At 37.3% G+C, this 24,991-nt stretch overlaps 2 protein-coding genes across 2 annotated transcripts; one reads left to right on the top strand and one right to left on the bottom strand.

Moving 5' to 3' along the window:
- The first annotated feature begins 3,373 nt into the window (after nt 1–3,373).
- LOC104414525 (WAT1-related protein At5g07050) lies at nt 3,374–5,877 on the top strand. The gene is made up of 7 exons (XM_010025672.3): nt 3,374–3,590; nt 4,170–4,232; nt 4,334–4,450; nt 4,541–4,772; nt 5,083–5,241; nt 5,341–5,492; nt 5,581–5,877. The coding sequence occupies exons 1-7, from the start codon at nt 3,391–3,393 to the stop codon at nt 5,759–5,761; spliced, it is 1,104 nt and encodes a 367-aa protein (XP_010023974.2). The 5' UTR covers nt 3,374–3,390; the 3' UTR covers nt 5,762–5,877.
- A 16,681-nt stretch (nt 5,878–22,558) lies between these two features.
- LOC104414524 (RING-H2 finger protein ATL16) lies at nt 22,559–24,399 on the bottom strand. Its single transcript, XM_010025671.3, has one exon. It carries the CDS (start codon nt 23,978–23,980, stop codon nt 22,811–22,813), a length of 1,170 nt encoding a protein of 389 aa, XP_010023973.2. The 5' UTR covers nt 23,981–24,399; the 3' UTR covers nt 22,559–22,810.
- Between the last annotated feature and the right edge of the window lie 592 nt (nt 24,400–24,991).

Raw genomic sequence — 24,991 nt, 5'->3', positions numbered from 1 at the left:
CTCATGCATGTATTTAATATTTTTAAAAGTTAATAGTCATTGGGTAAAATATAATATATGTTTTTAGTGTTTTTCATAAATAAAAAAAATTAGAACATAAATAGCTGCAATGCTTGTAGAATGTTTTAACTACAAGCGGACTATCGGAGGTGTCACGCAACATCATTCATATTACCGACTGATGACAGTGGTAACGACCCGCCACAATGGTGGCCTTAGCTGATCATCTACCACTAAAAAGTACAACGGTGACATTGAATTATATAATTAATGAACAAATTAGTACCATCGTAAGCATATATAACCGTCCAAAGTATTGGTTCAATGGCGAATAAAATCGACATGGCATTGGTTGAGTCTTTAAACATAGAAATTGATGGTTGATAGCTATAAAGATGAAGTATCTAGCAAATTCTACAAAATGACTGGTGTTTGAGTCTATTCAACCAACATTTTGACGAATAAAGCCGTCATGGCACAAGTTGAGTTCCTGGACATAGAAATCAAGGGTTGATGGCTATGAAGATGAAATATCGTTTGAATTCTACAAAATGATTGGCGTTTGGGTTTCTAGAGCCAAACATTATGGCAAATAAAACCTTCATGACACTGGTTGTCTCTAGGCATAGAATTCGACGGTTGATGGCAATAAAGAGGATGCATCAACCGAATTTTGCAAATGACTGGCGTGGGTTATTAATTTTCCAACATCCAATTCAAGCGTTTTCGGATTCATAAAGGATTTATTTACTTGTCCAAAGTATAGCTTCAAGCATCAAAACTGCTTTCTAGATTCTGGCGAGAGCCAGCAGGAATTGAAGAGAATCTGCTTAATTTAATCTGATTGTACAGCAACCAAAATGGCATCACATTCCGGGACGGAGTACTGTTGTGTGGAAGATCACCTGCTATGGGAATAAGAATATTATCTATCAAATTAAGCCCAAAAAATCAATGTTTGAATTTAGTGATAAGATTCTTCCTTTCATTGTCTCAAGACAGATATTCTCCTGACGCAACCACCAAAATGATTCTTCTCCATTTTGGAGAAACAAAGGTTGGATTGATGGGTTCTGACGAAATCTCAGCTCAAAAATGAGAAACCCTAATGAATTTATCTCTCATCGTTCTACTCTGTAATGAGTTATCTATTTGCCGAATTTACTGTTAGTCGAGTCACAGAACATATTTATCATCACATTGACAGTTGTGTATGTATCTACCCACTTGCTGTGTATCTAGGTATTAACCATTTTTTTCAGCTTCATCATTTGTCATAGATATTATTAGGTAAAATCCTATATTGGGCAACGTCACGAGTAGTTCTTCAACTTTTACTTATTGTTGAATGCGGTCTCTAAAAATTTTGTTAATTTAATTTAGTCAACTCATCCTTCCATTAAATGTTTCAAAGGTGTTAGTTGACATAAACTCTAATTGCGATAACTTGTTAAATTATACATCACGATATCTACACGTCCTCTCTCTCTCTCTCTCTCTGAAAGAGGACATACACCTCAATTGTCCCATGCTCATTGGCACCCACCCTCCACCTCAGCTAATCGCAGCCTCCAATTGCGATGGCAACACTCTCAATCACCACCACAATTGAATCGAATGCCACCACCAGCAAAATCGACCGCCAACCCCGCCGACATCGCACTCATCAACCAATATATGCATGCCGGACCATCGTCACAAAATATTGTACTCGTTGATACAACATCGGAATTACTGTGATTGCCATAGTTAACAAAAGATAAAGGGGAAAAAATAGAAGACGAAGGAGTCCTTCTTAATTGTTGGACAGTTACTTATTGCATTGACTGAGGTGCTAAATGTATTACAATGATGTTTATCAATGAGTACACCAAACATAGTGAAATAGATTGTCATTTTATACCGTATCACAAGTTTTGTGACATTACTTGTCTTGTTTTTACTTTAATGGTCAATCACATGTCTAATGTATCCACTAAGGCATATCCACCTGTTTTTTTTTTTTTTTTCTCTGTTTTATATTGTTTTCAAATTAAGTTGACTTCTTCTATATCATGAGTTTGAGGAGATGTCACAAATAATTTAAAGATTTCTTCCTTGTGCAACATATCTCTTAGGTTAGCATGTTTGAACCAATTAGGAGATTATCAATATTACCCTTAATTGTGCATATCCTTGATTGAGCATGCTTGATCGTGATTGAACTCACCTAGAGAATTATCTTATAAAATCTATAAATACCTCGTATACTCTTAATTATGATGCACACAGAAATTATAAAATTATTTTCCTCCTATTCTTATCTATATTAATAGTTGAAAAGAATGAACTTCAATTTTCTCAACAGCACTCTCGATAACACATTTGCTTAAAAAAATTATTTATGACACCATTTTGAAAATCTTCAAACAGCGGCGATCTTAGATCATGGCTGATTAGTCACTGGTCAAAATCCTCTTGATTAAATAGAAACTAAACCACCTCTCGAAGAGCTTGTGTTCCTAAAATTTGGAATGAAACGTGGCAAATCGGGGGCGTGCTGCTCATTCAATTAAGGTTTCTTGCTCGTATAATTTCAGAAACGAGCGTTCACTCTGTCATTTACTTGACTGAGGTTTTCTTGTTTTCCCATGTTTCTTACCCAGAAAACACCATCTTATCATGTTTTAATATTAAGATTAGATGATTACGATGGTCAGATTCCGCGACTATTTCCGGCAGAGATTGTCGTGAACTCATCAGTCCATTCGCATACAACAACAGCTGATGGGGATTGACACACGATAAACCCAAAACCTTGGACCCGAGGTGACCTTGCAAAAGAGTCAGCGTTGATAACATAAAAGGCTTTCTGTCCTGGGAGTGGACAAGAAGAGCCATCTAAAGGCTAATAAACTGTGCTTTTCTATATGAAATTGCAGCACGAGGAGCTCGTTTTTGACAACTTCAAGCATCGGTTCGATCGTACATTTGCCTCGTTTCGGGACATCCTAACCACAGTGAAAGATCAAACTTCTTGGAGTTTAGTATTTAAGTATATAAATAGATAGAATATACAAAAGGCACCAATATATTCCATACAGCATGTGGGGGCTGTCTCTCTCTCGTCCTCACCTATAGAAAAAGATAACTTCACCCCACGGGTTCATATCGTTTACTCAAAACAAATAAGAGAATAATTCTGCTGATGTGCTTAATTGCATATCTACTTTGAAAGGCGGTCAGGGAGCTGTGTCATTTGCACTAGGGGGACGTGACAGAGAACATGATTCTGCATATTGTATGCGATACGAATTGCAGCCTGAAGCATCCTTGATCCTCTATAAGAATAGAGCGATCATGCATTCAACCTTCTGTCAGCTTGCTTAAAGAGGGGACGAGAGAGCCGAGATGGCATCGTTGGCCTGTTGTAACTTGTACCGGAAGTTCAAACCGCATTTGCTCATGATTCTGACTCAGATAGGTTACACCTTCCTGTACTTCATAACTGAAGCTTCGTTCAACCACGGGATGAACCCTCATGTGTACATAACCTATCGGCACATCGTGGCCGGCTTTGTTATGCTCCCATTTGCCTATTTTCTCGAAAGGTAAATGTGTACATGCAGAGACTCATGTTTGATGTGTTTTTGCTTAATTTTGGTACACTATCGTGTCTTGATTTAAACTTCCTGGGGAACGTCCGCGCTATATGTTGAACTTCAGGCGGTCTTTCGCTGTCTAAAAGCAGCTGTACACGTAAAACTATCACATAAGTCCCGTGAGGAAAGATTCTTGAGAATTCCCTCATCGACTCTTGTTCCCCTGTATCTTCAATTTCCTCCAATTTAGATTCTATGGCATCCATCAATTTCAACTCATGGAGCATGATGTCATGTACCAACGGCTCTTCTCTAATGCTTTTGATGCAGCACATATTTTTGTGGCCCGGACTGTGAATGCCCAAGCACGAATGCTTCGGACCATTTCATAAGCGCCTTAAGATTTGCTCCTTCCTCTGTGGTGCATATAAGAAAATCTGATATTGGAAACTATTTTCTCGACCCATGTTAGCACTCTTGAGTTCTCAATTGAGCAAATCATTTGCGGAACAGTTCAGTGAACATTCAAATTGACTGTCTATTTGAACTTAAGACGTGTGCTGATGGCGATATTGTCTTCTGCTGCAGAAAAACAAGGCCACAGCTAACGGTGTCTCTGTTTGTGGAGATCTTCATCCTGTCCCTCTTGGGGTAAGATTGCCTCTCAAAGTAATCTTTCATTAGCAATTCAGCTTGTTGCCTAAAAATCATCTGCAAGCTGGCTAATATCAATGGTTTTTGAATCTTTACAGAGTCGGACTGACGCTAAACATGTATTTCGCAAGTTTGAGATACACATCCCCAACGTTTCTTGCGTCAATGGTGAATACCATAGCTTCCTTGACTTTTGTCATTGCCATTGCGCTCAGGTAGACAAAAAGCAGCCAAATTTGAGGCACTAATTGAACATAACAGGAGGCTAATGATATATAGTTTGCTGTCTTAATAAAAAATTGCAGGTTGGAGGTTCTCAACCTCCGAAACCCTCGAGGGATGGCGAAAGCCCTCGGGACGTTAGTCTCCTTGGCGGGTGTGACAACGATGACATTGTACAAAGGCCCAATCATGAGGAACTTGTGGCATCCTCTGATCCATATTGGAGGCAACACCAGTGTCCGGGAGGACTGGTTGAAGGGCTCGGTCCTCACCATTGCGAGCTGCGTCACATGGTCAATATGGTACATCATGCAGGTCTTGACCTGATTCAGAAACCTCTCATCAATTCAAAAGCAAACACAAAGTGACAGACTTTGCAGTTGAAATCGAAACAATGAATTAGTGATTTATTAACAAGTGAATGAGTAGTCATCAGCAAATTTTGTGAGACTGCCCTTTGGAAACAACTAAGAAATCTGCGGTAGCTACAATCAATGACCATTCACTGTATTATAATCCAGCGAGCGCTCTTTTGAGGAAAATGATCTACATGATGAAATGTTTTATCAACCAGAAAGATACATTTTGCAGTATATAATAGCTCATTTTGTCCTCTGAATTGTAGGCATACACGTTAAAGAGATACCCGGCACAGCTTTCCTTGACTACATGGATGAGCTTTGTCGGTGGAGCGCAATCGGCAGTCTTCACAGTGATTGTCGAGCATAAACGAGCTGCTTGGACAATCGGATTTAACATAGATTTTTGGTCCACCTTATATGGTGTAAGTGCTAAGCAGATCTATTCACTGACCAACCAAATGATTGTCTAGCAACGTACCGTTGGACTCGATTTGTAAATTCATGGATCTCTTGTGCCTCAGGGAGTGGTTTGCTCAGGTTTAATCATCTTCATTCAGCTGTGGTGCACCGAAGAGAAGGGACCAGTGTTTGTCACCATGTTCAACCCACTCTCGACGATTTTAGTCGCCATGCTAGCATATTTCGTCCTCGGCGAGAAGCTCTACTTGGGCAGGTAATTCTAAACTGACCGTACTTCGAGTATTTTGTTCAACTCTTTTCTATCAATTTATCTGACGATCAATTTGTGGCATCATCATCAGCATAATCGGGGCAGTCATTGTCATTATCGGGCTGTACTTGCTGCTGTGGGGAAAGGATAAGGATCAAGGAGGTCGAGTCGAGTCTGAGGAGCAATCTTACTCGACTTCCGAAGGACGAAATGCAGAAAAGCAACGAGTCGTCACACCGAGCCTAAGAGAACTACCAAAAGCCGAAGCTTAGGAGTCAAATGCGGGCTCCGCGTTACAACAGAGTGAGGGTCCTTGTTTATTTGTTGTTTTTGCATCGAAATTTCCAAAAGAAGAGAATATGAGAAGCCTCAGAATCCCGAATGAGCAAAGAACATATTCCCCATGATCTTGGCATGAAATTCTTCAAAGAATCAAACGAACACAAAAAGGTTAAAAACACAGGCACGTACAATGAAATTTTTCTGGGTTGATAACACGTTCTATAATTGGCTGAAATTGGCATCGACATAGATAAAGATGGGCTAAAGGAGATTCGCATCCAATAGATATAAGGAAATGGTATAACTTGAGCGACAATGGAAGAACTTCTCAGGGCATCTAACAACAGGCAGAGATGGCATAAAGCAATTGGGTTCTCTGCTTGCGCCATTTGCCTGTTATGGAGTTACAAGAATCAGTATCAAATCGGCACGAAAAGTGTTACATAGAATCGCAAGATGCTCAGCTTCTTCGCACATACTTGCGATCTGAAGTGGAATTAGAACATGCCAACGCTTTATCGCCCAACAAATTGTTACCATCCTGGAAAATTCGATATTCTGAACGTCTTCTGGTGTCGTTTGTGTGGGCCGCCTTCTCGGATGAATGTATGAACAATTTTGGGTGAACCTCCCTAAGGTGGTTAGGACGTTGGTCACTCTCGATAATTCTCGTGCGATTCCAAACCAGTATGACGTATTTAAAGAAGCAGGGTGCCGATGAGCCGCAACCAAAGCGGTGTGGTTAGTGATATACTCATGCCTTTAGTACGACAAGAATAGCAACACATGAAATTATTCTTATTTTGCCTGTAAAATGTCTGGTACTTTACAATATCCAATCATTAATGTATAAGTACGAAAATCATAATTTTCATCTTTGTTAGCAAAACCGTGTGAATATGCATCGAACATATACTCTTCTTTGTTTCTTAACTTGAACGAAAATTTAGTGATAAGTGAGATATCAAAAAAGAAGTTCAAAATACAGCTTGCTTAAAATGATAATTCACATATTGGAAATAGCTAGATAATAATGACCTACTTTCCATTAAAAGAAGGGTTAATACCCTAAAAAACTTTAAATTGATATACATGTGACAAATTTACCACAAACTAAATTTTTAATCATGAAAAACCCAAAATTGGTATACATGTGATAAGTTTACCTCAATTAATCGTAAAAAAACTCCAAACTAGTACATTTATGATAAATTTACCCTAAATTAATTTCTTCGATCTCTAAAATCCCAAACTAATATATTTGGGACAAATATACCCCGTTAAATTGGATTAATATCACAAAAAATCAAAAAAAAATATAACAGTGATAAACAAAGAATAAAATCATAAACTAGTACATCGTCAATTGTCATGTGTCATTTAAATTAATAATTTGACAGTAAAATTTAACGAAAACTAACAAAGGGTAAATTTATCACAAATATATTAGTCTGGGGTAAATTTGTCAAAGGCATATCAGTTTGGGATTTTTATGGTAAAAAAGTTAATTTGAGGTAAATTTGTCACGAGTGTACTAGTTTGGGATTTTTCAGGATATTAACCCTTAAAGGAATTCACTTTTTTTTACTTGATATTTTTAGAAGCATATAAATGACTTGAAGGACCTCAAATGAACATAAGATTAACCGATATGTCGATAAAGCACAACATATAAACGTAAGTTTTCTAGTCAATCGCATAAAATTAAAGGCAAAATAATTAATTAAAAAAAAGGTTTCTTTTTTTAACAAAAAATTGAAAGTGGGAGTAGGTTGAGTGAGAGCAACATTGAAATGCTACTTCCTCTCGTGCTTGGTCAAGAAAAAACCAACATACCAATTTTAGTGTAATTTGACATGAAAAAGAGCAAAAAGAGTGGCATGAGAGAAGTATAGGATTAAGATTTAATTTAGCCATTGATAGCAAATTGGTGTGCATGAATTAGTCATAGGGGATAACCTTTTGGTTCCCAAATTATTAAACTGCAAAGAATCCCTTATTTGGCTTATTAACCAAAGTTGTTGTTAACAACCAAAATTAACCAACTTTTAATTGTAATTGACAACTGACAAAAGTCATTCCTGAAAAGAACAATTGATAACTTGAAGACAACTAAGGAAGTCATCAACAAAGGGCAACCAACGTAAAGATGTAACTGTTGGGTGATTTTGGTTGAGTTTGATTTAATTTTGGGAATGGATTTTAGGTGTAATGCAAATGCTAAAAGTCCAAGCCCTTTAGAGAAATGTGAATTGTGTTTGGTAGAAACTATTTGCAAAGCCACTTTGAATTCAAGTAGTGTTTAGTAAAAAGACTTTTGCAATGGGTTTTGGCTAAATTATTTATATTTTTACTTTTTTTTTATCAAAAAAACTCAAAACCCTTCGATAGCTCTCGCTAGCTCCGGCGAAGGGCTTACATTGCTGGTGAGCCAGATTTGGCGCCAATAGCTATCGATTGAGGTTTCCCAACCTTGAGAATAAACCTCTAGCAACGGTCATGAGACCTAGGCAAGGGGCACTTGAGGTCACCCAACCTCAAGCGATTCTCGACAACAATCCTATGATCCTAGGAGAGGGCCACCTAAGTTTGCACAACACAGGCAATCCTTGCCTAGGTCTCATGCGGATCATGTGACCTAGGTGACCATAGCCTAGGGTCACCCCACCTCAAGCAAGGGTTGCTAGGGGTCATGAGACCTAGGCGATGGTAGCTCAAGGTCGGGCAACCTCTAGCGACGATTGCCTAGGTCACACGACCCTCATTAGCTTTTCGTCGGCCAAATCTAGCTTCGCCATACCTCATGCAAACCATATTAAAGACTAACAAAGAAGATGAATAGTTACATAAGGGATAAAATCATAAAACTAAAAAATTAGTGAGGGATATTTAAGAAGGAAAAAAAAAATTATAATCCTAGTCCTAACATTCCAAAGCATCCTGCAAATGCTACTTTGAAATGTTGGTAGGAGTGGCTTTGGATTTTTAGCATTCTTGAAATCAACATTTGGCCGAAAGTTACTTCGAATGCTTGCCAAACACCTCAGTATTTTCCTAAGGGGCTTTGAAGGCTAATAACCCTTTGGGAAAACTGAACCAAACGTATCCTATGTTTATTGCAACTATTTCGGGATTTTTGTAACTTCTCGTGGATAACTATTGTTGTACTTCATGCAACTGTAAATAGGATTATGAAATTATTTATTTTGTAGATATGATTAGGATGTCATTTTTTTTTAAAATTCAATAACTATTTGTTCATGTCAAATGTAGGCTTTAAATAGCCACATCATACTCTTTGTAAAACTCGCAAATAATCATATAATTCAACCCCTTTGGCAGATTTATCTTTAACTTTGTCTTGTCTACAATTTAAATGGTTGGCTATAATTATCACCACTCTTCGAACCTTTAAATTTCTCATTATTTACTTTCCTGTTTAAAATCAACAAAGGACCATTCATATCCTTAGTAAATTCACTCATCAATCAACATATATTTGAAAGGTATTTTATCATTGATTCAATTCCAATGGAACATTTGAATAATATGAAAGGTATTTCATTGTCAATATAATTCCAATGAAACCTTTTTTTGGGCATGCCTAATGGGACAAATTTTGTTGATTTGAGGAGATTACAATGACATGAACCAAAAATCAACAAGAGACCGACAATGTTGCCAACATCAACAATCCAACGCCACAAGATGAAATTGCTACACATTCTATATCTTCAACTGTTGAGAGAGCAGCAAAAGCAAATCAATGCAAAAAAGTTGATCTATCAAGGCATCATATTGAAGAACAGCTAAGGGATGTTTTCCAACATTAAACATGGTGTCTACCTTGAGAAGATTACTTGAAGAACAACATAATGAAATGGCTAATTACATCGTAAGTCACACATGGGATATAATCAAGTGATTTGTCATTAATGTTGTGAATGATCTATCAAAATTAGGACCATCCAATTACCACACATTCAAGCTTAAAGCAAAACGCCGAAAACAAGAACTTCTTTTCTTGTTCGTTTCTCACATCGTGGTTTATAAATAAACAGCTTCACAAAATTACCACACATTGACGTTGTGCGGCACGTGGGGTTTCAATAGCAACTCACCGAATCAAAGGCAAAAAGAACATGCATAATGTTTATGTTTTAATACATGTGCCTAGGTTAAAGTTTGACCTAGGCCCACCATGTTTTGTCTTCTTTCTTCGGCGTAGACATTTGTGTGTGTGTGCCCAGGTCAAACTTTCAGCTTTAGGCTGACCTCCTTTTGATTCTTCACGTGCAGAGGGACGTTGTAGATAAAGGTGAAGCCTTCCTTTTTCCTTTTATCTTTTATTTCTTCTCTACGTGTAGGGGGCTTTGGCAGCTTCACTCCAAAGGGGAAAATTCCTTTTTAAATTATTTCCTCCTTTGTGTAGCTTTAAGGAATCCAAGAAAATATGGGCTTCTCCATCCAATTTGAAATCTACTTGGGAAATCTTTATCAACAAATTCGGTTTAACAAATCATTATATGAATTCAAACTCGAGACATTAGTTTAACAATTCTCCACATTGGCTCGATATTTGAAGCCAAGTTATAGTGCTTATCATCCATGATGCTCTCCTAATGCCCGACGGGCGCTCACTCTCCACAGACGTCAATAGAGCTCAAGTAGAGCTTGAGCTTCGCTAAAAAAATAGACTTAGTCATCATGTCTGCTGGGTTATCTGTTGTAGCAATTTTTTTAACAATAACATTACCCTTAACTAAAACATCTCGAATAAAGTGGTACCTGATATTGATATGCTTCATTCACTTGTGATAAACTAGATTATATGCCAAATATATCGCACTTTTGTTATCACTGTGTATATGCATACTTTTTATTCTAAACCAAAGTCCGAGAGCAAACTTTGTAACCATATCACCTCATTCGCTACAAAGGTTAGTGTCATGTTCTTTGCCTTAGTCGAAAACAAGGCAATGTGATCTTGTAAGAACGCTTTCTAACTAACTGCACCACATGCTAACGTAAATACGTACCCCGCTAAAGATCTACAATCATTCAAGTCACCGGCATGATTCGAATTCACAAAATTAGTGGTCTCATTACCATTGTTGTCTCTCCGATACACTATACCAACATATGTTGTCCCCTTCAAATATACTTCAGGATCCACTTCATAACTTCCCAATGAGCTTTACCAAGATGCTTCATATAGTAACTAACCATGCTCATAGCTTGTGAAATATTAGGTCTAGTGCACACCATAATACTACCCACGGCACTAGAATAAGGAACACGGGACATATGCTCATCCTTCTTCTCCTTAGTCTGCGGTGATAATTTATCTGAAAGTTTAAAGTACTTCGCTAAAGATGTACTTACAAATTTTGCCGACTGCATATTAAAATGTGCAACAATCTTCTCAATATATTTCTTCTAAGATAAACGTAAAACTTCTGCAACCCAAAATTTTCTTTGCAACACTTAAATCTTTCATCTCAAATTCAGCATTTAACTACCTCTTCAACACATCAATATCAGACATATTCTTAATTGCTACCAGCATGTCATCAACATATAAAAGTAGATAAATCAAAAAACCATTCTCCAATCTCCTATAGTAAATGTAACTATCCATCTAACTTTTGTGTAGTCTTGACTAAACATGAAAACATCAAAACGTTTATACCACTGTTTAGGAGACTGTTTTAGCCCATACAAAATTTATTCAACAAGCAAACATGTCTTCCTTACCTGAAATAGCAAATCCCTCTGGTTGCCTCATGTAAATTCGCTCCTCCAACTCACCATGAAGAAATACAGTTTTCACATCTAATTTCTCTAACTTGAGATCTTAGAAGCAATTAAGGCAAATAAAACACGAATAGAAGTATATCTTACCACAGAAAAACACCTCATTGTAGTCAATACCCTCACGTTGTGTATATCCCTTCACCACAAGTCTTGCCTTATATCTCGCTGCCTCAATATCGGGAATGTCCCTTTTTGTTTGAAGACCCATTTATTTCCGACAATCTTTTGGTTCTTGGGTACTTTGACCAACTCTCATGTTTGATTTGATGAAGTGATTCCATCTCTTCACTCATAGCCCTTAGCCATTGTGATGACTTCGAACTAGCCATTGCCTCAAAGTAAAACGAAAAGCTCATCTGTCTCCACCTCATCATCTACAGTTAATGCATAAGCAATATATGATAACCATAATGTACCGATGATTTAATTTGCCTTCTCTGTTTATCCGTGGCTATAGTGTGTTGCGGCTTTGCTAGTTGTTCACTATCACCAACTTCAGGAACTACGGCTTCATTTGCAGTCTCCACTTGAAGCTTTACCTCACTAATGACACCATGATCTGTTTTCTTTATTGGTTATGTCTTAGAACTCCTCTGTTGAAGTATTGCAGTCTCGTTGAAAATCACATCTTTGCTTATTATAAAAGTGAGTGATTTGGAATCGGTGCGCCACAACCGGTAGCCTTTCACCCCATGTGCATAACCGAGAAATATGCACTTCTTCGCCTTTGGCTCAAGCTTACCATCACTCGCATGAGCATATGCAAGACATCCGAATATACATAATCCAGAATAATCAACAAATTTCCCTAATCATACTTCCTCAAGAGTCTTCCACTCGATAGTAGACGATAGAGATCGATTAACCAGGTAACATGCCATGTTCATTGCTTCGACCCAAAATTCCTTACCAAGTCCTGCATGCGAAAGCATGCATTGAGCTCACTTAAGTAAAGTTTTGTTCTTCCGTTCTATCACGCCATTCTGTTGTGGTGTCCCAAGTATTGTGTAGTGTCTTACAATACCTTCTTTCTCGTAGAACTTGATAAAATCTTTACCACAGAACTCCATGCCATTATCGGTTATCAGGCACTTAATTTGTTTATCTGACTGCTTCTCAATCAATGCCTTAAATTTCTTGAACCGATCAAACATATCATATTTGTGTTTCAGAAAATATACCCATACCTTCCTCGAATAATCGTTGATAAATGTCAACATATATCGGGCACCTCCTTTCGAAGGAACCCGAAGACGAGCCCCAGAAGTCTAAATGAATATATTCAACTGGTTGTTTGGTCGAATGAATAGCTGTAATAAACTTAACTCGGTGCTGCTTCCCAAAGATACAATGCTCACGTAAGTCCAACTTCCCTGTCTTTTAACCCTTCAACAACCCCGTTTCACTCAGCATTGTCATACATGCCTCGCTCATGTGCCCTAAATGCATATGCCATAATTGAGTCAAGTTAGAGTCTGACTCACTTGATGAAATTGCAGCGGTTCAGTCACGGTCTCTCCTAATAGATGATAGAGAGTATTCACTTTCTTCATCTTCATTATTGTCATGACACCTTGAGAGATCTTCAATACTCCACCTTCAACGGTGTGCCTATTCCCGATGTCATCGAGTGTCCCTAGAGAAATAAGGTTCTTTTTTTAGCTTTGGTACATGCCTCACATTTGTCAATGTGCACACTACCTCATTGTGCATCCGAATCTGAATTGTCCCTATCCCCATAGCCTTATAGACTGCATTATTCCCAAAAAAAAACCCTACCACCATCTGCAGTCTGGTAAGTAGTAAATAAGTTCTTATGAGGCATTATATGATAAGAACACCCCGAATCTAGCACCCATTCGTCTCCTAACGAAGTAGTAGTCACACATAAAACAGCTTCTGCATCACCATTGCTCCCCTCGGCAACATTTGTCACATTGCTTGTGGCATTCTGCCTATCAAATTTATTCCCCCGCTTTGGACAATCTCTCCTAATGTGCCCCTCCTTGTGACACTCAAAGCACTTCACGTGTCCCTTGGACTTTCTATGGTGTGATTTCGATATACTTTTACCTCTGCTACTACTAGGCCCTCGATGTTGTTCTTTACCTCGTATTGTCAATTCTTGCGCTACTCCTTACGCCAGACTATCATCTCGAAACTTTCTCTACCACTCCTTAAAGAATAAGGCGAACTTTACCTCTTCTGAGATAATTATAGTACGTCCCTGCAATAGTGAATCAGTAAAGTGCTCTATGACTCTGGTAAAAAGGCTAACAACATCATGTCATGTTCTTCATCATCAAGTATCTTACTAACGTTCTTCAGATTCAACATAAGTTTATTAAATTCATTTAGGTGGGTTCTGATAGACATACCTTTAGTATATTTAAATTGAAACATCTTCTTCAACATATACAAGCGATTGTTCAAACATTTCTTCACATAAAGTGCTTGAAGTTTTGCCCATAATGCTGCAGCATCCTTCTTCTTAGCAACCTCTATTAAAGCTTCATCCGAGAAATTTAACAAGATTGTGCTCTTTGCTCTTTCCATTAGCTCTACCATTTTAAGACTTTCATTATAATCGACAACTCTTCTTCACCATCCAATGCCTTGGCCAAATCTTGTGTTGTCAATAAAGCCCACATCTTGCTGCTCTATAACACAAAGTTGTTGCTCTAGTTAAATTTCTCAATTTTAGATTTTCTCTCAGACATAATTGCAATAACAGAATTTTCAGATAATAATCAAACAAGCAAAAACTCCAAATCACAATCAAGAAATTCAATCTCAAGCTCTGATACCAATTGTTGGAATATAATACACGAAAATGACAGAATCTTACAATTTACGTTAACGTGAAATCACCAAAAAATAAACAAGAAATAATAAGGACACCGGAAATTTACGTAGTTCGGTTTGAGTATCGATACCTACATTTATGGGGAGAGCCAACAGCAAATAATCCACTATAATCGGAGAATCAAAGTTTACAATCACTCACACGCTCTAGTATTTCCCACATCCAGATATAACCTAAAACCTAAAGTGTTTATAAATAAACAACTCACTTGGGTATAAACTCATGGCACAAAATTACCGCGCATTCAAGCTCAAAGCAAAACGCCGAAAACAAGAACTTATTTTCTTGATCGCATGGGTGGCTTCACTTGACATTGTGCGGCACGTAGGGTTTCAACAGCAACTCATTGAAGGCAAGAAAAAACCTGAGTAATCTTTATGTTTTAATACATGTGCCCAGGTCAAAGTTTGACCTGGGCCCACCACATTTTGTCTTCTTTCTTTGCTATAGACATTGGTGTGTGTGTGCCCATGGTCAAACTTTTGACTTTAGGCCCACCTCCTTTTGATTTTCACGTGCATAGGGATGCTGCAGATAAAGGTGAAGCCTTCCTTTTTCCTTTTATCTTTTATTTCTTCTCTACGTGCAAGGGGCTTCGACAGCTTCCCTCCAAAGGGGAAAATTCCTTTTTTTAATTATTTCCTCATTTTGCAGCTTTAAGGAATCCAAGAAAATAAGGGCTTCTTCATCTAATTTGAAATATACTTGGGAAATCTTTATCGACAAATTTAGTTTAACAAATCGTTATCCGAATTCAAACTCGAAACATTAATCTAATAGTAGTAATATGGTACCTTCCTAATCTCTCTCCATTTATTGATGTTGGTCAAAATATTCAAAATAAAAACCAATTTGATTAACCAAAAAGGTTGATAAAATGGACCAATGCCAAATGCTGAAAATATAAGGCCAATTGTTGTACCTATGTCACTCAATCGAGCGAATATACCTATAAGGCTTCACGTGCCAATTAACTAGATAATCCGAAAAGACCAGCATCACGGCCTAGATGCAAGATGGCCAACCAATCCACAATTAAACCCAGCTAAGATTGTCAAAGAAGTTCGGCAACTATTGGGATTAGTCCAGGGTTATAAGCATTCCTATTTATAGGAAACCATCTCTTAAATGGGTTGATAATTAGTCTTTTTCAAGAGGCTTCAAAACCCCTTATTTTGCCATTTTTACTGACAAAGATAAACAATTGACTATTGAACACATTAGTCGATTTATAACCCAGTGTAGAGAAGTAGAGATGGATGAGTTTTTAAGACTTTTTTTTTTTTGTGTTGAAAATTGCTTTCACTTGGTACATTAAGGGCATACATGATAACGATTCTACTCCGGCGAACAACTTCCTTTTTAGAAATAGTTTTTTTACTTCTACTCCTTGGAAAAATTTATGAGTAAAATAATGCATTTGATAACTATACAAAATTTATATTTTTGGAATAAAAATGAATAGAAATGTGTTTGGTACAATTGCATTTATTCATTTTTTCTTCTTGCTCACGAACGGCCAAACGCTAACTGCCAACCGTCGATCGCCGCTGCATGATTGCCGCTCACAGCCCATCGACCATCACCGCCGACCGCCGCCGCCGGTGGGTTGCAAGCGGCGATCTTGCAGCGGCAGGCATCAGTAGCTGGCAATCGGGTGGAGGCAATGACAGTCGGTGGCGGTCGTCAGCCTGCAACGGCAACCGATGGGCTGTGAGTGTCCATCGTGTGCAGGTGGCCACAACGGTTGGCGGTTTGGTGGCGGTGACAATGGTTGCCTGTAGTCGGGCGGTGGCGACAATGGTCAACGACCAACAGGCGGCCAGCGATGGCCGCATCAAATAAGAAGAACAAAAGAAAAATAGAAAAGAAAAAAATGGTTTATTTTTAGAAATTATTCATAGGAAAAAAATTACTTTTTTTGTTTCTTGTTTTTGTTTCAAATTTATTTCCCGGCTATTTTTCTATTCCAAAAAATAGAAAAATAAGTTGGCATATCAAACGAATTTTGTTCTTTTTTTTCTATTCCGGGGAACAAAAGAACAAAAATCGGGAGAAACATAAACATTATCATACAAGCCCTAACCTATCACCTAATTATGTTGGAAAGTAAGCAAAGATAGAAGGACAATTCTCAATATTATCAAACGATAGCTGAGGTATCAATTATTAATTCGACTAGACTCTATAATAATGAGCCGGTCGATCACTTTGTTATGCGATTCAAGAAATCTAGATTTGGATGCCTTCTTTTACTCTCGAAAAAAATGTTCACGGATTTGACTTTTAATGGGTTGAAATTTAATCTTAAAGAAAGATTCAAAAGCCCAATATGTTGCTGATTTATTTCAATTAGCAACAAGAATGTTTAGTATGAGTAATTACTTAAAGACAGAATCAGATGACTAACTTTTGGTTATAACTATTTAATTATCTTATTTGATAGAAACAAATGATCGATAAATCATTCAAATTTTAAATTGGGCATATGTTGACACAAAAAAAATGACCAAATTTTTGTTATATTCGACAAGTGACGGACTTAGTCCATAATATCAAAGTTCAGTGAACAGCTGAATTCATCGGAGAAAAAAAAAACCATTGACAACTTGAAAAGTATTGACAGTTGGTAATCCAAGCTAATACGTAAGTGCTGGATAGTTATATTTATTACGGCTATTTTCTGTAACTTCTTGTAGATAAGTATTTTTTTTTGGTAAAGAGTTGTAGATAAGTATTGTTGTAACTTCTTATTATTGCAAATAGGATAAGGAAGTTATTTGTTTTGAAGATAGGACTAGAAAATTATCTTTTTAAATTTAATAACCATATTTAACCGTCGATTATATGCTTTGAATAGTCACATTGTACCCTTTGTAAAATCATCAACACAAATAATGTTTCTTTCAATTCATCAATTTAACTATCTAGTTCCCATACTAACTTTCCTTTAGACTAATCAGCACTAGTTCTTGTTTTGGTCACACTCAACACTTCTTGTCCGAATTGCCACACAAACCGATTCAACAAAAATCGAAGATTCAATTTTTGTGAAAAATATTTCGTCACATGAAGTTATTTCTAACGAAACAGCCGTACATATGCTTAATGAGGTTTGTAAGGTATTTCATAGGTAGTCTTAACAAAAGAGAGAGAAAGAAGCATGGGAATGGCAGGTCATATGGTTTTGTATATTTTGTTATCGACAAGAAAATTGCTATTAGCCGTGCACATCTCGACAACTTGTCCAAATTTTAGATCGTGAAAGAAATTATTGGCTGTCTCCGCCCTGCCAAGTGCCAACGAAAGTGATACATAATTGTTTCAGAGACCAAATAAAGTCTGCCATACCATAGCGCCCACAATGCAAATAATTTTTTTGGTCGAAACAATGAAGCGTGCATGCAATATCTATTTATAGAATAGGATAGGGGAGTTATATCTCTATTTGAATGTGTACGTGTCGTGCGGATATGAAGTCTTGGTCTTCCCACCGAAATTTAAATGCCTTCCCACGTGAACTTAGGGCCTTAATATCATTCTCACTTAAACGGGAAGAATTATATACATGAGCCTTTTAATGGTGATGAGAATGCAAACCAAAGTCCTAACTCGATTTAAAGCAACTTGGCTGGCGAGAGTCCATTGACCTTGAGAGGAAGAAATACTTTCCTTGTCCTTGTACGGGTGTGTTTGGTTCACATTTTGAAAGCTCATTGAGGAAATACAAAGCAGTTTAGCCTAAAAGACTTTAGGTAATACAAAGATTGTTTGGTAAATTATGCTTTGAAAAGCAACTTTGAGAGAAATGTCATTTGGTAGAAAACACATTTGAAAAGCCCTTTGAGCGATTAATATTAGTTTTTTCTAAATTTCATTTGTTTAAATTGAAAAAAAATAATGTATGCAACTTTTTAAATATAAATTGACAATAATACTAAAAAAATTATATATATATATATATATAGATACACACACATTAGAAAGACAAAACCCTTCATCAGAATTTTTTAATTTTTATTTGCTTAAAATTGAAAAAAAATGCAACTTTTTAAATATAAATTTTGACAATAATGCTAAAAAAACTAAACATATATATATATATATATATATATATATATTTAAAAAGACCAAACCCTTCATCGGAATTTTTTAATTTTTATTTGTTTAAAATTTAAAAAATAATGTATGCAACTTTTAAAATATAAATTTTGACAATAATGCTGAAAAATAGATATCAATTTTGACAATAATGCTAAAAAATAAATATCAATTCTGAAATAATGCTAAAAATAAAATACATATATATATATATATATATATGATTAAAAACAAATCCTTTCGTCGAATTTTTAATTTTTATCTGTTTAAAATTGAAACAAGTAATGTATGTAACTTTTTAAATATAAATTTGAAAATAATGCTAAAAATCAAATACATATATATAATTTTTTTTAAAAAGACCAAACCCTTCATTAGAATTTTCTAATTTTTATTTATTTAAAATTGAAAAAAAATGTATGCAACTTTTTAAATATAAAATTTGACAATAATGCTAAAAAAATCAAATATATAAATATTTTTTTAAAAATACCAAAATATATTTAATTTTTTTAGCATTTATATAAATTTGATTTTTTTAGCATTATTTTGGCATTTAAAAATAATAATGAAGGCAAAATTAGAAATTTGAAGAATGAGTTATGATAGTTTTGGAAAAATAAAAAATAAATTTTAGCATTTGGCTAAATACCGAAAGTTCAAAGCTAATCCCTACTAGCATTGGGCTTTCAGCCTTCTCAACGCTGGTTTTCACTTGAAAGCTACTTTAAAGTGGTTGTCAAATAGTCAACATTTCTCCAAGGAGCTTTGAGGTTGAAAGCCCCTTGGGAATGCTAAACCAAACACGCGTCCCTTCAAAAAGAACAAAATACAGCTTCTTATGTCGATGGGCCAATTATCTTTGAAAGATAATTGCATTAAAATTTTAAAATTTATGATAAAAATGTAGTTAAATTATAAAATTTTCAAATAATGTAATCAAGTTATAATATTTATCCAAAAATTTGCAAGGAAGTAATGCCGTCAACTCCCGTCTACTATGAGTGATAGAAAAGAATTTACATGGCTTTTTTTTTTATTTTATTCAAATATCAAGGCACAATGAGTATTGAAGTGATTTCAAGTGGATTCCACGTAAGAAAAACACTATAAAAAAAAAAAAATTGAAAGCTTTAGAGAGAGTAATGGTGTGTTTGGTTTGGCTTACGCCAAGAGTTTTCAGCCTCTAAAATCTCTTGAGGAAATGCCGGAGCATTTGGCAAGCATTTTAAAATAACTTTTGACTAAATGTTGGCATTAAAAATGTTGAAAGCCCAATGCCACTTAATGCTACTTCCATTGAGCATTCAGAAGTAACATTTGTAGAATGATGATTTTAGGATTAAAAATGTTATTTTCCCTTCCAAAACTACTCTTACCAATTCTTTAGTTTTCTGGTTTTGCCTCTCTTTGTAATGTTTCATTTTCTTTCACACAAGGGTGGCTAGCGAAAATAGATTTGGCTAACAAAGGGCTAGCAAGTGGCCAACGAAGGGGTTGGCGAGGGTTGTGTGACCTAAGCTTGCAACCTCGATCGAGGGTCTAGGTCTCTTGTGACCCAAGCGGTGATTTTTTGTGTCGCACAACCTTAGGTAGCCGAAATCCTATGACCTCAAGCAGCCTTTATCTAGGTCTCACACAACCTAGGTGGCAACCACCTACATTTGGCACCACCTGGGTCATGTGATCCTTGTTGAGGGTCAACCGAGGTTGTGTGGTCTCAGGTAGCCCTTGCTTGGGTGTGCAACCTCACAGGAGGTCACCCGAGGTTAGGCAACCTCAGCTAATAGTTTCCAAAGCTATATTTGCCTCATTAGCGACTATAGCCCTTCGTCGGCTTTGGCAAAGGGCTTGAGTTTTTTTAATGAAAAAATATAAAAAAATATAGTCAAAGCCCATTGCAAAAGTTTTTTTTTTTTTTTTTGTTAAACACTAGTTGAATCTAAATTCCATTTGCAAAGAAATTTTGCCAAACACAATTTGCATTTCTCTAAAAGGTTTTGGATTTCAACATTTGCATTACACCCGAAAATCATTTGCAAAGTTAAACCAAACTTGCCCTAAGAGACCATGGAGTAAGCGGTCAAGGAGGGCCATAAGCAATCCTTGTAGGGGTCATGGGGGGCAAGGGTGGGCAACCCTTGCCTGGCCCGTCGCGTGAACAGCCCTTGCGCAAATGGTGGCACCACCTCTTGGCACCTTCGCATGAAATTGAGCAACCATTTTTACGTACATAGAAGGTCTATTGACCCTCATGAGGTAGTGGCAAGCAATGGGAAAATCTATCAAAACAGCATTGACGTAGATACACCTGACATTTCATTTTTTAATTTTTTATTTTTTTGAATTTTTACTTTTCTTTCTTCTTCTTTTTTTTAACGAGGTCAATCTCACCAGCCATTGGCAATAAACCATCTTTTATAATTATATTGATCACAATGGCAGTCTATCCAACTCAAATAGCCTTGGCCAACCACCGAAGAAGAAGAAGAAGAAAGAAGAAAGAAATAATGAATAATAAAACATTATAATTACAAAAAGTTTAAATTGAATTAACTAGTTAGAAAAAGATTTACAAAAATGATTGAATGACCAAAAAAAAAAATTATAAAAAATATAATAGATGGACTATTTTGATCATTTTCCGGTCAAGTAATGCCATCATCTCACCACCAGGCGTGGGCGAAATGTAAGGATGAGGGTAAGTACATCTTCACCTAATCAAAACGATGGATGCCATCCTTGTGTGAATTTGGCAAGGCAGGTCGATCATCGCCGCTCCTATCCTGTCTACTCTCATTGCTCGCTCTCTCTCTCTCCAATTTTTTTTTTTTTTACTTACATGTCCTAAAAAAATTCGATTTTTTAATTACAATTGACAAAACTAGTGGAAGTACTTGATTGCATTTCATGTTTTAATATTTTTTCGGCTTACAATAAGTTTTATAACTGAATTATATTGTCTTACCGTATGAAGAATTGATGATCTTTCACTAATTTAGGATTTTTAGTGCACTTATTCTTTATTTTAATGTTCTGATCTATTGGTACTTTTGATATGAAAGCAAATCTTCCTCTTTACCTCGTTAATGAGCAGGCGATCCATGTCGTGATTAGAAGACTCGCTCATTAATTTCTTTGTGACTTACACCTGAAAGATTGGGCCTTCCAAAATGAAATCGCAAGACTTCTAGTCATCTTATCACTTAACGCATAATAACAATCTGATTTATTCTGCACAGGCGAAGTCCTTTAAAAAGAATACTCCGATTGATGATAATTTGAGAATCATTTCTACTTGCAAATCCTTTCACTGGTCTCGTCTATCTATTCAAAACTTGGAATTGTATAAACTTCTCCAAACATGTCAGTCCATATTGGAGGACAAAACTCAACCTTTTTTTATTTATGATTCACTAAGTTCCTATCCTTTTGTCATCTTAAAAGTCCATTAGGAGTAACATCTTGTTTGAACCTTTTTGACCACCTCCCAACTCTTGTCGATCAGCTAGGAGTCCATTCCATTCTTAAACCATACACCTACTAGAGATGCTGTACTGTATACCAAGTGTGATGATCAATTGGTGATTATTTATTGTCTACGGATCCTTTCATTTAACCTCCCAAATTTGGTACAAAACTTTGAGACGTGGTACCTACCCAACACATTTAATTTTCTCTCGTGCTTTCATGTGCTGGAACTAAAGTGATTCCGGCATTGAGGATCGAAAAATTTATTAACAATAAAGTAATAGAATGCCGGCCTTCTTTCACCAACATTCTTAGTTGTTGACAAATTTGGGTTGGTGGATACGTGATTATTGCAAATAGAAAAGGGGCCTCTCCATTTCTTCCCATGAAAGAGGCAGCTAAAAATGGACCCCCACCCTCTCCCCCATTCTACCAAATATTTTTGTTCTCTTTCTTTCTTGGTCCCTTCACCCTTCTATTTCAACAACCAGACATGCAATTATTTTCTGAATATGCTAAATAAAGAAGCATGGACATGAAAAATAATGCTTAAATCAGATTTAGTGGTTCCACCAAAATGATGTTATGGCACCACTAACCCATAAATTAAATCCAGCTAGCCTTTCACATTTTGAATCCCAGTAAAAAAATTCTAATAAAGTCCTATACTTTTTGGTACATGTGAACAAAAGAAAAAAAAAGGAACTTATGATCAAATAACCTGAAATTTCTAAAGGAAAAAAAAAATTGACAAAAAGGGGGAAGAAGTTTGTTTCCCTCTTTCCTAAGGTTCCAAGCAAACCGGCTGAACTGCACTTCTTGAGACCCTACCATGCCCAAAAGAAAAGAATGTCCTCCTCGCTCTGTTGCTGTTGCTGCAACCTTCTTGGTTTTGAGGACTAAAGTCATTAACTTCACTGAACCTGACCGCCTCCTCTCTCTTCTGCTTCAATATCTCTTGGACTGCCAAAAATAACTGTCTATCAGCAGATGAGTCCATCGAGATTGACCTCCTAATTGGCTGAACCAGGAACTCATCGTCCCTCTCCCTAATGTCAATGAACTCATCGCCCATGCTCGTCATCTTGTGCAGCTTCCTTGCCCTCCCTTTCTTGGTCAATCCACTCTTTTCCAACTTCCCAAGCGATGGGCTAATGGCCCGAGTTGGTGATGATGGTGACCCGGCAGATTGCGTTCTCTCATGCCCCGTCCACAGCCTCTGGTTCTGGCTCTGCCCCTCAGGACCTGCATCCTCTGGCCTTCCCAATTCAATCACCACAAAGTCCTCGTCCCCGCCAACTACAGTCGCCCCACCGTCATAGGGGCTCGTGTCCTCCGGGGTTGAGCTCGGCGCAATGATACGTTCAGGCCGGAGCAGGGGCGGCAGCAGCCCCGCCGCCGCTGCGCTAGAGACGCTTGTCCGGCAGAGCGGGCAATTGGCATTGTTCTGAAGCCAAATGTCAATGCAATCGATGTGGAACACATGGCTGCAGTTTGGGATGATCTTGAGCTTCTCATTTTCTTGGAACTCATTCAAGCAGACTGCACACTCACAAAAGCTCCTCTCCCCAAAATCTCTGCTCTTGCATCCCCTGTTCCTGAATTGGAGTATCGGGATCGATCGGATAGCTGCGTCGTCAAGGCCCCGGGGCTCCATCATTGCTGGAGAGAACACCAATAAGGAGTCTTCGGGGCGGCGGCCTCTCCGCGAGAGGGAGAACCGGCTGAGGAGATCGATCCGGTGCCAATTCAGGCAACACTTGACGGCGAATATGTAGTAGCTGACCAGCAAGAAGGCTGTGGCGACGATGCCTATGATGGCAATGGCCATGATTGGGAAGCCCGAGCCCGAGTTGTGCTGAGGAGTGTAAGCAAGCGAGGTGGTTGCCTCACTTGCAGCAGGAGGGATGGTCTCAGAGACATGGATCAGTGAGGCCTTGTTCACAAGATCCATGTCCCACACCAAAAGCAAGAAACCAAGAAAGTTTTCTTCGTTCGTGTGTGTGACAAGAACGATAACATCCACTCAATGATGACTCAAGAATGGGAAAGAAATCGAGGTACTGGTGGATTGAAGATGATATCAAGAGGGTCGAAGCAAGTTCTTGATTTGGCCAAGATCTGCAGAGAGATTTGAGAAATCAAGATGTCCACAGAGAGAGAGAGGGAGAGAGAGAGGCAAGAACATGGAGAAGAGAGAAGAAGGGAGCAAACCCAGGAGGGAATATAAATGAGGGAGAGAGTTGAAAAATCTGTCGAGGGAAGGGATGACCTGTTCTGTTTATTTCTTTAATCATTTTCAGTCTTTAATTACAGAGACAGAGACAGAGCGAGAAGGGGAAGGGGGTAGAGAGAGTAGCAGCTGGTCGTTTCAGGTTTTCTCTCCACCACGAAATTATTTTCGCGGTAGTATCTCGATGATTGAAGTCTTAAATGATGCAATCGGGTAGTTAAAAGTGGCTTGTACCTTACAATATTATCAAAAATAAAAATAAAAATAAATGTGCATGCCCATTATTTTATTGGAGAAGATGCAGTATGTCCAAGCGTTGTGCAGACGGATGATGTCGAGATTTACGTACCTGTCGACCGAACTTAGTGGAGCCCAAGTACTTAGTCACTAATCTGTTTTGTAATCCGACATAATTGTCAGATTGCCACAGTTCTGCCTGATTATTTACTACTGGCAATGAGGGGCAATACCAACTTAGTTATTTCTCGAAACTCTTTATAATCAAATACCCATCAAGAAATGATTATCTTATAATTCAATAGATCATATTTGAATAATCTATTCTTGCAAACACATAAAATATCAGGCTAATCACCACGATATGAAAGATGGAAAATGTATGCAAGCGGAATTAAAAAAAAATTATATGAATAATTACCCATGAAATAAGCAAGACAGGTGATGGATTACACAAATAATTTTTATGGCTGAAGTTCTATATGAAGAGTTGCT

Source organism: Eucalyptus grandis, chromosome 8 (genome assembly GCF_016545825.1).
Source record: "Eucalyptus grandis isolate ANBG69807.140 chromosome 8, ASM1654582v1, whole genome shotgun sequence".
Taxonomy (NCBI): domain Eukaryota; kingdom Viridiplantae; phylum Streptophyta; class Magnoliopsida; order Myrtales; family Myrtaceae; genus Eucalyptus; species Eucalyptus grandis.
Note: the sequence above shows the minus strand (reverse complement) of the source record. Positions and strands in the feature narration are given on the sequence as shown.

Bases quoted from the DNA above. Each gene is read 5' to 3' on its own strand.
- LOC104414524 (XM_010025671.3), bottom strand. From the start codon at position 23,980: ATGGATCTTGTGAACAAGGCCTCACTGATCCATGTCTCTGAGACCATC.
- LOC104414525 (XM_010025672.3), top strand. From the start codon at position 3,391: ATGGCATCGTTGGCCTGTTGTAACTTGTACCGGAAGTTCAAACCGCAT. The intron at 3,591-4,169 runs GTAAATGTGTAC...CTTCTGCTGCAG, and splicing joins TTTGCCTATTTTCTCGAAAG to AAAAACAAGGCCACAGCTAA. The intron at 4,233-4,333 runs GTAAGATTGCCT...GAATCTTTACAG, and splicing joins TTCATCCTGTCCCTCTTGGG to AGTCGGACTGACGCTAAACA.